The sequence below is a fragment of the Gossypium arboreum genome, chromosome 6 (assembly GCF_025698485.1).
Source record: "Gossypium arboreum isolate Shixiya-1 chromosome 6, ASM2569848v2, whole genome shotgun sequence".
In the NCBI taxonomy this organism is placed as follows: domain Eukaryota; kingdom Viridiplantae; phylum Streptophyta; class Magnoliopsida; order Malvales; family Malvaceae; genus Gossypium; species Gossypium arboreum.
The window spans coordinates 31,173,963-31,186,923 of record NC_069075.1 but is presented as its reverse complement, the minus strand read 5'-3'; the positions used below and the strand labels follow the sequence as shown (position 1 = coordinate 31,186,923).

At 34.5% G+C, this 12,961-nt stretch overlaps 1 protein-coding gene across 1 annotated transcript; it reads left to right on the top strand.

The window, feature by feature from the left end:
• The first annotated feature begins 3,254 nt into the window (after window positions 1-3,254).
• On the top strand, window positions 3,255-3,853 carry LOC108466129 (uncharacterized). Its single transcript, XM_017766490.1, has 2 exons — window positions 3,255-3,513; window positions 3,588-3,853. Exons 1-2 carry the CDS (start codon window positions 3,255-3,257, stop codon window positions 3,851-3,853), a joined length of 525 nt encoding a protein of 174 aa, XP_017621979.1.
• Window positions 3,854-12,961: the final 9,108 nt, after the last annotated feature.

The following is a 12,961-nucleotide window of genomic DNA, read 5'->3' as shown; positions in this document are numbered from 1 at the left end:
ACCGCCTAGTTATTTATAATAAAAATGTAACACAAAAAATATAGGAATTGTGAACAGCGATGTCCGCAAGTGCATGGGTGAAATTATAATATAGTTTAGTACAATAAAATACTTTAGAAATATTCTGATAATTGTACCCAAGGTAGGATAGAATAAATTATGAAAACCTTTTATGATAATAAGTTTAAATAGTACTAATTAATTCCTATATTACGATAAACCATTAAATAAGTTAATGAGATAAAAATAAATAAATAACGATCTTTGTTTGTAAATAAATAAATAAGTTAAGAAAAATAAACAAACAAACTAAATTAATAACACAAACAGGAATATTAACTTGCTTCAAGGTTTGTAACTAACTTCGAATTAGGGTTTTAGGGTGGATTAGCTACCGATTAACCAATTATTACCTTTGTTTGTAATTAACTTGCTTCATGTATAAATGGTAGCATTATGTATATAATTTATCGTAGTTATTCTAGAAATGAATGTGACATGTCGTAGCTCAGATCCAATGACCGAATCAGGTATAGGTTGTTGCATGTACAATATTTATAGTTGAGTGACATAATGATTTTATAAAGTGTTATTAGTGGTGTTGTCAAGTGATGGTTATAAATCCTTGTTGAAAAAGTTAAAATGATTGTATAAATGTGTATAATTGCTTGAACACGTGTTGGTAAATCACCTAAGTGAAATGTGAACTACCAAAAATGAAAGAAGTGAAAAGAATGGATCCATGAGCCCTTAGTAATTGAATTTAATAAATTATTATTGACCGCCTAATTATTTATAATAAAAATGTAACACAAAAAATATAGGAATTGTGAACAGCGATGTCCGCAAGTGCATGGGTGAAATTACAGTATAGTTTAGTACAATAAAATACTTTAGAAATATTCGATAATCGTACCCAAGGTAGGATAGAATAAATTATGAAAACCTTTTATGATAATAAGTCTAAATAGTACTAATTAATTCCTATATTACGATAAACCATTAAATAAGTTAATGAGATAAAATAAATAAATAATGATCTTTGTTTGTAAATAAATAAATAAGTTAAGAAAAATAAACAAACGAACTAAATTAATAACACAAACAGGAATATTAACTTGCTTCAAGGTTTGTAACTAACTTCGAATTAGGGTTTTAGGGTGGATTAGCTACCGATTAACCAATTATTACCTTTCGGCCTCTAATTAACTAATCGATTAGTTGATACTCACTTATCTCCTGACCTTACTTTCTCAACTAGGATAAATTACTATTTACTCAGTTCGACTTATCTCTCGACCTCGTCTAGCTTATGATAACTTCCTAGGGTTGTTAATCCTAGTGGTTTAAGCACGCATAATTCATACCAACTAATACCTCTCAAGAAACCTTAAACCCTCCATTAATCATATCCCCATCCACTAGTAAATCTCTCCTAAGGGAATTAACCACTCATGATATTCATAATCTCAACTTCGATTGCGTGAATCATGTGAAGACACGACCAATTTGAGAAAGAAAATAGATCTGAATAATCGTGGATTAAATATCGAATCAGGAACGGAATAGTAAATCTCTTGATTGGAATAAAGAATTAAATGGAATGCAAAAGAAAATAAACTTAAATATTTTAACTAAATAGATAAACTCTTGAATCAAAATTGATTTCAATATGAAAATAAAAGAGTTATGAAAAGTCGAAAGCAAAAAAATCTAAATCTACTTCTAAACTACTAGGGTTTTTTAAGTCGTTTAGGATGACTTCGTTACATCAAACCCCTAATGTCTTGTTTATAGAGGTGTTGACAACCCAAATTAGGTATTTGGCATGTCCTAGGTCTTCGTATAAGTTTGATTGCAAGGACGAAAATAACCCCGAATTACTTGGAAAAGACATCAACCTATGTTGTCTCACGCAAGGCACTCATGGACTAATGAGAAACATTCGAATTTTGAGAAGCTTAAGTTGATTTTGACTTAGGCACCCATTCGGATAATATTTTAATGTAGGAGAAAGTTCGTAGTGTATAGTGATGCATATCACATCTATTTGGGTTGTGTTTTGATATAAGAGGGTAAGGTGGTGGCTTACACATCTAGACAACTTAAGTTGCATGAAGGCAATTATCTAATGCACAATCTTGATTTAGTTGCGGTTGTCTTCGTACTAAAACTATAGAGGCATTACATGTATGATAAGAGGTGTATCGTCTACAATGATCACAAAAGCCTCAAGTACCTCCTCACTTAGAAAGAGTTGAATCTTAAGCAATGAATAAGGATTGAGTTGCTTAAGGATTACGACTGCGCTATAGAGTATCATCATGGTAAAGCCAATGTGGTGGCCGATGCTCTTAGTCAAAGATCGATGTCAGTGTTGAGGGTGATGTTAGCTCACCTAAGTCTTTTTGAGGGTGATGGATTATTGGTTGAGTGGTAAGTTAAGCAAACTAGGGTTGATGAGATTCAGGATAAACAACTTTTGGATGAGTCTTTGATTAGTCGGGTTCAGTAGATTGAAGAGGGTAAGACTTTGGTTTTCGAGTTTAACAGTAAGGGTATTTTGTGTTTCTGATGTCAGATTTGTGTGTCGTGTGATGTGGATTTAAGGTAGACCATTCTACAAAAAGCTCATAGTTATTACTATATGTGTCGGTGGTAATAAAATGGATCGTGTTCTCTGAGAGTTATATTGGTGGCTTGGTTTGAAATGAGAAGTGGCTGATTATGTGTCTCGGTGTCTGATGTGCTAGTAGGTTAAGCGTGAGCACCGACTTCCTTTTGGCTTGCTTCAACCTGTTAAGATTCTGTAGTGGAAATGGGAACGGGTAACCATGGACTTCTTTAGTGGGTTGCCCTTGGCACCGACTAAGAAGAATTCTATTTGGGTCATCGTGAATCGATTGACCAAGTCTGCTCACTTTCTTCAGATTTGAACAGATTATTCTTTGCAGAAGTTAGCGAAGTTATACATCTTTGAGATAGTGAGACTTTGAGGGTTTCCTGTATCAATTATTTTAGATCAAGACCCTCAATTTACATATTGGTTTTGGAAGAATCTTCATGAGGCTCTAGGTACTCGGTTGAACTTTAGTACTACATTTCATCCACAGACTGACAGACAGTCCAAAAAAGTGATTCAGGTATTGGAGGATATGTTACAAAGTTGCATTATTGATTTTTAAAGTAGTTGGGAGGAGTTTTTGTCACTAGCTAAATTTTCTTATAATAATAGCTTTCAACCCAATAGTTAGATGGCACCATACGATGCTCTATATGATCGTAAGTGTTGCATTCTACAGTGTTGGACTGAGTTGAGAAAGAAGAGAATTATGGGTTCGAATATGGTTATTGAGACTAAAGAGAAAGTTAGGCTAATTCAGGATCAACTTAAGGTAGCTTCTGACAGACAAAATTCTTATGCGGATATTAAGAGAAAAGATACTGAGTTTGATGTGGGAGATCAAGTTGTTCGTAAGGCATCTCCATGGAAGAAAATCCTTAGATTTGGATGTAAGGGCAAATTAAGCCCTAGGTTCATTGGGCCTTATTAAATTTTGAGACGGGTGGGATCGGTCACCTATCAGTTGGAATTGCCTCTAGAGTTAGATTGCTACATGATGCTTTTCACGTCTCCATGTTAAGACATTATCAGTCTGACCCATCTAATAGTGTGTCTATTGGAGAGATTGAGGTGAGGACAGATTTGACTTTTGAGGATGAGTTGGTTCAGACCTTAGATTTTGAGGTAAAAGTTCTGCGAAAGAAAGATATTCCCTTGGTTAAGGTTTTGTGGCGAAATCATGGTACCGAAGAAGCCACTTGGGAACTTGAGGACTCGATTCGACAATAATACACTTATCTATTTGAGTTAGAAAAATTTCAAGCTCAAAATTTCTTAAAGGAGCAGAAAGTTGAATCCCCCAAAATTCTTGTTTTTAAATTACTGAAACATGTCATGTTAATTGATTTGGTTCAGTGGCTAAGTGTTCTTGTTATGTGTGGGAGGTCCTGTGTTAAAATCCCTTCCCTTGAATTTATGTTATTTTTGTTCCAACCTCTATCCTTGAATATCTAACTTTTATATTATTTTTTCTCAACTGTTGACAAGAATGAGCTTATTGGTTCAAAGGTAAGGCTTTAACTTTCCTAGACCTAGAGGTCTTGTGTTTGAATCTCGTTTGTGTAAAATGGAAATATTTTTTCTATTTCCTATCTGTGTCGCCCATGTAGTAGGACCTGGGTTGAATTTGAACTCTAGGAAAAAATCTAATGGGATAACTGATCTGCTGGGATAGCTAATCAGATTTAGTGGGGGGAAGATGGGTAATTTTAAAAAAAAATTAAAAATTATCTCATAATTTCTCTCTACCACTTTTGTCCTTCTCACTCTTCTTTCCATGTTTCAATTTTTAATTTTTGCTATTGAGTTTTCTTTTATTTTCTCTTTCAGCTTTCCTCATTTTTCATTTATACTATTATTTTCTCTTTTCTTCTCTTTTTCTTTTTCTGTTTCCATCGTTTCGTGCTACCAAGTAGTTATTCTTCTTCGGATAAGTTTGGTTGTTTCCTTTGTTAAGAATGTGGTGTTATTTCGCTAGTTCTTGTGAGAGCAAGAGGATTATTTGATTGTTGGTTAGGGATTCGGATTTGTCTAATTTTGTGATTTTGTTACCTCTAACACCCTTTCAGAAAATTAAGTTGTCCTTGGTTTTTCATCAAGGGTAAAGGACTATTTTGGTATGTTTAGGTTTTTTGCTTACATTTAGGGATGAATAATTATTTTGTACTTAGTATCATTGTTATTTTGATTGCTTCGATTATCATTTTCGGTGTTAAAATTGTTGTTGTTGTGATGGCATCGAAAAATGATCAAGTGTGTGACTTGAACTCGTAAAAAACATTGAATGACACAAAGCCAAAAAACCCACTATCGACATCACACGGCCATGTGTTAGACTGTGTGGGTCACACGAGTGTGTGCTAAGCCGTATGGATCACATGGGCGTGTGTCAGGCCGTGTGAACCACACCGGCTGGGCTAGGTTGGCCTTGTGGGCACATTGTCAATAAACTCTAATTAGGGCCATAATTTGAAGTGAATATCAAGGTTAGTTATTTCGTAAGGTTTTTTAAGTGACAAATATGATTATGATACATGAAATTTGATATTTTATTTCTATATGTGTGACTTTTGCAAGCATGATACTATGTACTGATGTGTAAAGCATGTATGATAAATGTGTATCTGAACTTCTGAATAATGTTTGCATGTACATTGGGGTGAGATAATGATCTAATGGAGGAAGTGTGGCAGTTTAATGATCTGGCTTATATGGTGGTATTAACAACATATCTTTTCTAATGGCTTGACCACACTTATCTAAGGTTGGCAGTTAATTGCACTATTTCTGGCAGCTTGACTACACTATTCTGAAAAGAAACATACGCTCACTTATAAGTGTATGAGGTTGGATGGGTGTTTATTACCCTAATTGGTATGTAGGGATGGACAAGAATAATGTGTAGTAAATGGGGGTAGGATCTATATTTATTCTGTAATAAAGTATTGCATCGCATGATATGCCATTTGTATTTGATCTGGTTATCGTGTTGCATTGCATAGTATGGCATGTTGTATTCTGTTCTGTAACACCCCTCACCCGCATCCGACGCCTGGACGGGGTTCGAGGTGCTACCTGACTTTTACTAACACTTTCATACTAAACAGGGCCATAAAATCTCAAATAATTAAAAACTTTTATTTTCACATACAATTTGTCCCATATACGGGCTTACGAGGCCCAAAACATACATCTGGAGTGGTTCGGGACCCAACCGAGAACTCATGAAAAATTTAGAAAATCTCTTGCATCAAGGCTTCATACGCCCGTGTGGGTATAGAGCACACGCCCATGTGCTAGGGACACGCCCGTGCCCCAAACCCGTGTCCAAAAACCTGGACAAATATAAGGCTATTTTCCAATCCATTTTGTCACACTCACAATAGATACACGCATACTTATACAATAACATACAACATGGCAAAATTAGGTACTTAAACATTCCTAACATGTCATGATTATGGCAATTTCACATGCAACCATTACAATAAGTTTTTCTTTCATCTTTACCATATTAATGCTATAGCTATCAACATGTCATCAAACCTCATGTCCATCACAAAGCATGCATAATCATATCCACAAACCATTCATGAAGCATTATTAACTATTTACCAATCACTTAATCCTGCATTAGTTATTAGCTCATCAATGAATCTCAATTCAATCTCTAGGCATACATGTTGTAAGCCACATCACAAGAGATAATAACATACATGCATAAGAATAATCATATGGGCCCATAACGATATTAGCCGACATAGGCCAATTTACATGACTAATACTACCTTAATAACAAGCCAATGCCTTTGGCTAAATCATAATATTACATACTCACATTAAAACCCTATACATGCCATAGACTAGAATCACTTGAGTTTACTTACGCCGATAGCGTTAACACGATAGTGTGATAATATCTCTGACAGCCTCCAACCTGAGCTAACCTGGAAACTCTAGAAAACATGGGAAAGAAGGGGGGTAAGCTTTCGCTTAGTAAGTCCATATGAAAACAATAAGCAACTCATTAACTTGTTTTATCAATGTTTACAACATATTCTCAAGTTCACTACAAGCTGTCTTCCTGAGAAACAGTCACTAAATCATTTATATCTGGAGCTACGAAACTCCGAATTAAGTTCCATTAATTTTCCCTTAAACTAGACTCATTTATATTTCTTTCATAAAATTTCCAGAATTTTTGACTTAGCCAATTAGTACAGTTTATTCCTCAAGTTTGCTCCTGATTCACTGTCTGACAGTTTCAACCCTTCTGCACTAAAGTTCAATTATCTCATAGTACAGGATTTTAATAATGTTCTCGTCTATTTCTCTTCAAACTAGACTCATATGTATACTTACTAATTTTTTTCTAGAATTTTTGGTCAAGCCATTTAGTACATTTTATTAGTTAAAGTTTCCCCTGTTTCAGGGTATGACTACTCTAACCCTTGTTCACTACAAACCTAATTTCTCCCTGTACAGAATTCCAATAACCATGCCATTTGTTTTCCTTAAAAATAGACTCAATAAGGAATCCATGCATGTAATTTATGACTCTTAATAATTTTTGTACAATTTTTGGTGAATTTATAAATTCAGAACAGGGGATCTCAAATTCATTCAAATCTTGTTTTACAAGAATTCAAATATCACACAATATAGATTTCTTTTTCTTCCCCTGTTTCTTTCATGTGAAAATAGACTCATTAAGCTTTAATCCCATATTTTATTCTACCTCTAAATCATTTTCTACTATTTTTAGTGTATTTTGAAAATTACACTATTGCAGTAACTCAAATCTGTCAAGGCTAAGTTACTCATTCATGATCATTGTTCACAAAATTAATACAACATCATTTCATCTATCATGGTAAGAACACATATTATGCATCATAGATCATCACATATCAAGGCATTCTCATAGGCTTAGTATACATACTTGCACAACTCGTAACATAACTCAAGTGCATACTCACCAATGACTTACCTCATTGGGACCATCATCAACTCTTTCCTCGGATTGCCCGTTGAACACTTGGAATACTAATTGGATACTCGGAAAAGCCTTTGCACATAAGTGCCTCAATTTTAGCTAAAGCTACCTCATATCTCATGACATTTCAATGCTTACTCTAGAGCTAGTCATCTAGACTCATAATTCCTAGTGACATGTCACTCATATCCTATTCTATTCCTAAGGTTCAAACGGGATTTTTCCTCGTCTATTAAGGCTTTGTCTTATCATATTTCTATTAATCACATACACTTAATATTTGTACAATTCATGTAATGATAACATTTAAATACATGTATAGCATGGTATTGTTTACATACGAACTTACCTCGATACCACAAAGGTGAAAAGGACATAATCATCCCTTAATCGATTTCTTTCCGTTCTAGGTTCAAATCTCGATTTCCTTGATCTATAATATCACATTTAGCCTACCAATCAGTCACAATATTCATATGGGTCTAAAAATTATATTTTTACAAATTTTCATTTTGACCCCTAAACTTTTGCATATTTGCACTTTTGCCCCAATGCTCGTAAAATAATTTTATCACATTTCTTTACTCCTTGAGTCTAGATGAACCATTTTCATAACTATAGCAACTCATAATTTCAACTATTTTACACATTACAACTCATTTTACAACTTAGCAATCTAGCCCTTTTTTAAGGTGTTTTCATGCAATTTCTTTCACAAAAGTTGTTTATTAGACAACTAGGACTCACAATCTTCCATAAAAACACAGCAAACAACACATTTACTCTCATGGAAAAACCCTAGACTCTTCATCATTTTGCAAAATAGTCCCCTCTTATGAAAGCTCAGGCTTTAGGGGTTCCAAAAATGTAAAAATCATCAAGCAAAGACATTAAAATCACTTACAAGCAAGGGAAATATGTTGCTGAAACTTTCCAGCTTCAAAGCCCTTTTTTTGCTGCATATTTCGGTGAAGGAGAAGAGAAAAATGATAGCTTTTTCTTTTTGATTTGTTAATAATAAAACTAGTCAAAATTGGTGACCGAATTTCACCTAATTTTGACTTTTCAACAATTTTGTCTCCCATGGCCGGCCATCACACTTTCAATGGCCTAATTTCACTTTAAATGTAACACCCCGAACCCGAGACCGTTTGGATTGTCGGACACGAGGTTAACAAATAAAACCACTTATGGCACCGACCAATTTGACATTCCTGCAAGTGGAAAACCGATTCCGTAAATTTTACGAATTTAGACTCATATATCCATCCATGGATTTATTTCTAGAATTTTTGGTCGGCCAATTGGTACAGTTTATTAGTTAAAGTCGCTCATGTTACGTGGGTCGACTACACGACCTTCGCGTTACAACTTGAATATCTCTCTGCATGGGTTTCAATATCGATACCGTTTGTTTCAATGAAACTAGACTCAAAAGGAATCTGCACATATAAGGCATGACTTCTAATTTATGGAAAATTTTCAAAGTCGTGACGGGGACCCGAAACCGTTCGCCCTGTCTCACGAGAACTTTAATATCTCTCGGTATCTGATCATATGATCGTTTCGTTACTTTCATATGAAAATAGACTCGTCAAGGTTCGATCACATAATTTATTCACTATTTAACACCATTCCTACAAATTTTGGTGATTTTTCACATCCACGTCACTGCATTGGCAGCCTCTTTTTTAAGGTAGGCTTTACCTATATTGTAGTTCCCATGGACCAACTATAGTCTAGTCATACTTAGGTCCACATATGATCATATTTAACCATTCCAATGGCTGATCATGTGACCAACTCTCTCATTCAAACCATAATCACATCATGAAACCAAATATAATTACAAACCACATATGGTCAAATTCCATACTCCACTATTACGAACCATTTTCGCATGGCCGTACACATATACATCACAAGTACTTAAAATAACCGAGGGTAGTCCTATACATGCCATATCCAAAACTCAACTAAAGGAGTACCAAAAAGGGCTTTGATAGTGTGGTTGACTTCAACTTCTATGATCCCGAATCCGATCGCTAACGAGCAAAATCTATAAACAGAGAAACAAAGAAACAGAGTAAGCAATTTATGCTTAGTAAGTTTCGAGCCATAATATACACACAACCAAAGCATAGCATTCAAGTAGCTAAACAATAATTCACATGCACAATTTCTCAAAGACATGCTTACTTCACAATCCCAACTCTTATATTCATACGCAAATAACGGCCTAGTTAATTCCGATAGCTCATTTATCATTAGAGCGAATATTCGTATGCATTTACTCATAGTGTGCAAAGCACACACAAAACATACCTTGTTGTTGGGAATTTCACATGTGCAATAACTGAAAATTTTCCAGCAGCTTATAAATTTCAATTCACATACCTTCGGAGTTTATCCGGATATAGCTACTCGTTCAAAACACCTTCGGGACATAGCCCGGTTATTGTAACCCGCACAAATGCCTTAGGGACTTAACCCGGATATCACAACTCGCACAATTGCCTTCGGGCTTAGCCCGGGTATCATAGCTCGCACAATTGCCTTCGGGCTTAGCCCGGATATCATAGCTCGCACAATTGCCTTCGGGCTTAGCCCGGATATCACTCGAACATTCATACACATCTTTGTTTCATTTTCACAACAAAACTTTTATGCACAATTCACTTAACAAAAATATCATTTCGGCTCAATGGCCATATACAAGGGCAGAATTTTGATTGCTTATTACTTCATTCAATCGAATCAAAATCTAAGTTTCGATACTCAAAACTTACCTCGGATGTTGTCGAATGATTCCGATGGCTATTCGACTACTTTTTCCTTCCCTTTATCGGATTTGGTCCTCTTTGCTCTTGAGCTTAATTTAGCAAATAAATTGATTCAATCATTTGAGTATCAAAAGAGGAACTCAAGGCACTTAGCCCACATATATTCACTAGACATTAAAGTCACATAAGTACGAATTCATGAATCGACTCAACACACAAAGCCTTCAACATGCTTACTCATGGCGAACAACACAACCTCTTAGGTACTCATTCATGGGCCGATTATGCATGTTGATGTTGAGGCCAATTACATGTTTAATACCACACATGCATGGCACACATTTTACTAGCTAATGCTTTACATATTGTAGCTCAATACACATCTATCATTTGCTTCATAATCAAAACACAATCACATGAAAATACATACTTTGAGGTAGTATATATGTCATTCCAACACATCATGTGCAAACATATATTTATATATAGGTGCATGGCGAATCTCAAGGGTTCATACCCATCCAAACACAAATTTTTTACCAATCAAGTAACAAGCATAAATCATGCTCATGAATGCACCATGGCGAATACATCACAACCATACCCTTTTAACTTTGGTCATGGTTAAACAAAGAATTCAATGTCCTACTCAAGAATACTAAAAGAAATTTCAAGAGTAGTCAATCCATCATTACATGCATCATCAACAAGCTTCACATTTAGCATGCAATGGCTTTAACACAATATCAACCTTGGCCAAATACCATTTTCATGGCATAACAAGGATTTGAACCATGGCTAACATGCACATCAAGTTAGCAACCAAAACAAGCATGAACCTCATGACACAACCTCAAACATACCTTAATCTTGATGCAATTATAGCCGAATCTCCTTCTAGTTCTCTTCTAAACCAAGCATGAAGCAAAAATCCTTCCTTTTTCCTTAGTATTTTTACCAAAGAAGAGAAAAATGGATGAACAAAATTTTTCTTTTCTTCTCTTTCACTCACGGCAAAAGGGGAAAGGATGAGCAAATTTTGATTTTTTGTTTCTCTTCCTACATGCTTAATTTTTTATCATTTATCACATCATGCATTAACAAAACATGTCATAACATGTTTTCCTTGCCCATATTCCTTGTCATGGCGGCCACTATACCATCTTTGGGGAAATTTGACATGCAAATCCCTTATTTTTGCATGCATGATCAACTAGTCATCACACATTTCCCCATCATACTTTCAAAGGTTACTACTAGGTCCTTTCTAGTGAAATTCACATTTATAATTCTAAATTGAAACATCAAAATGTCATACACAAATTAACACATATCATAGGCATCAAAATAAATTTTTAAATTATTTTTATGCCTCAGTTTTGTGGTCCCGAAACCACATCCCGACTAGGGTCAATTTTGGGCTGTCACATTAAATACCCCCAATTTAAGATACAAGGCAACTTAATACCTTTAGGTATTAAAACACAACTTTTACCTTTTACGCGATTTAGTCCTTTTTCGAAATTAGACTAGAAATTGCTAAAATTAACTTACCAAAATTTACATGCACTTATAAAATTATATTATAACACATAAAATAATACTAAAATAATTTTCTCTAGCCTCGAAATAGTGGTCCCGAAACCATTGTTTCGACTAGGCCCAAAATCGGGCTGTTACATGTTCAGTATCTAACCTCTGTGTGAATTGTGCTATATGTTCTGCTTTTAAGGGCTGAGTTACATACTTGGCTTGTAAGCTCACCCAAATTTTTTGACTTCTCAAGTAATTAGCAAACTTAGGATTGGGTTGCACATGGGTGCTCGAATTGATATCCTAATTTAAAACTAAGACAGTTTATGTTTTTAGAACTATTCTAGATTTATCGGACTTTACTTTTTTGGATTTTATTTTTTTCGTTTTTGATTTGCTTCTGTTGGATTTAGTAATTATTATTTTCAAACCCTGAAACTATTTATTTTTTATAATTCAATTCACGATTTTCATAAAATATAATAACTTATAAAATTCTGAAGCGAAACAAATTAATTACTGAAGTGTTTTTCTATAATGAAATGAATAGTTTTAACAAATACTTTTCTAAAAATTGGAAAGTGATTTACCAAAATTAACATTGTCAAAATGTACGTTCTTGAATTCAAAATTTGGTTTTAAAACGGGTTTATATAATTCCTTAAGACTCGACCATAACATCTAGGCCGGGTGTGGGGTGTTATAATAAATGTGTATAATACGTATCGGTGGTATAAATCACCTAAATAATATGTGAACTAGTGAAAGTGCAAGAAGTGATAAAGAATGGCTCCATAAGCGCTTACTAAGTGAATTTAATAAACGAGTACCAACAAGTGATTTCTATAATGATAAAATAGGTGAATACGTATAAGTGTATTGTATGAGAATTTACTACTAAAATCAATGTGATAATTGAATTTCACAATGCTTAATTGATTTTAAAAAATGAATTGCCCTTGTAAACATATTGAAATAGTTAGTGAACGATTGACATGCCAATAGGGATTAGTGTGCACGTATTGT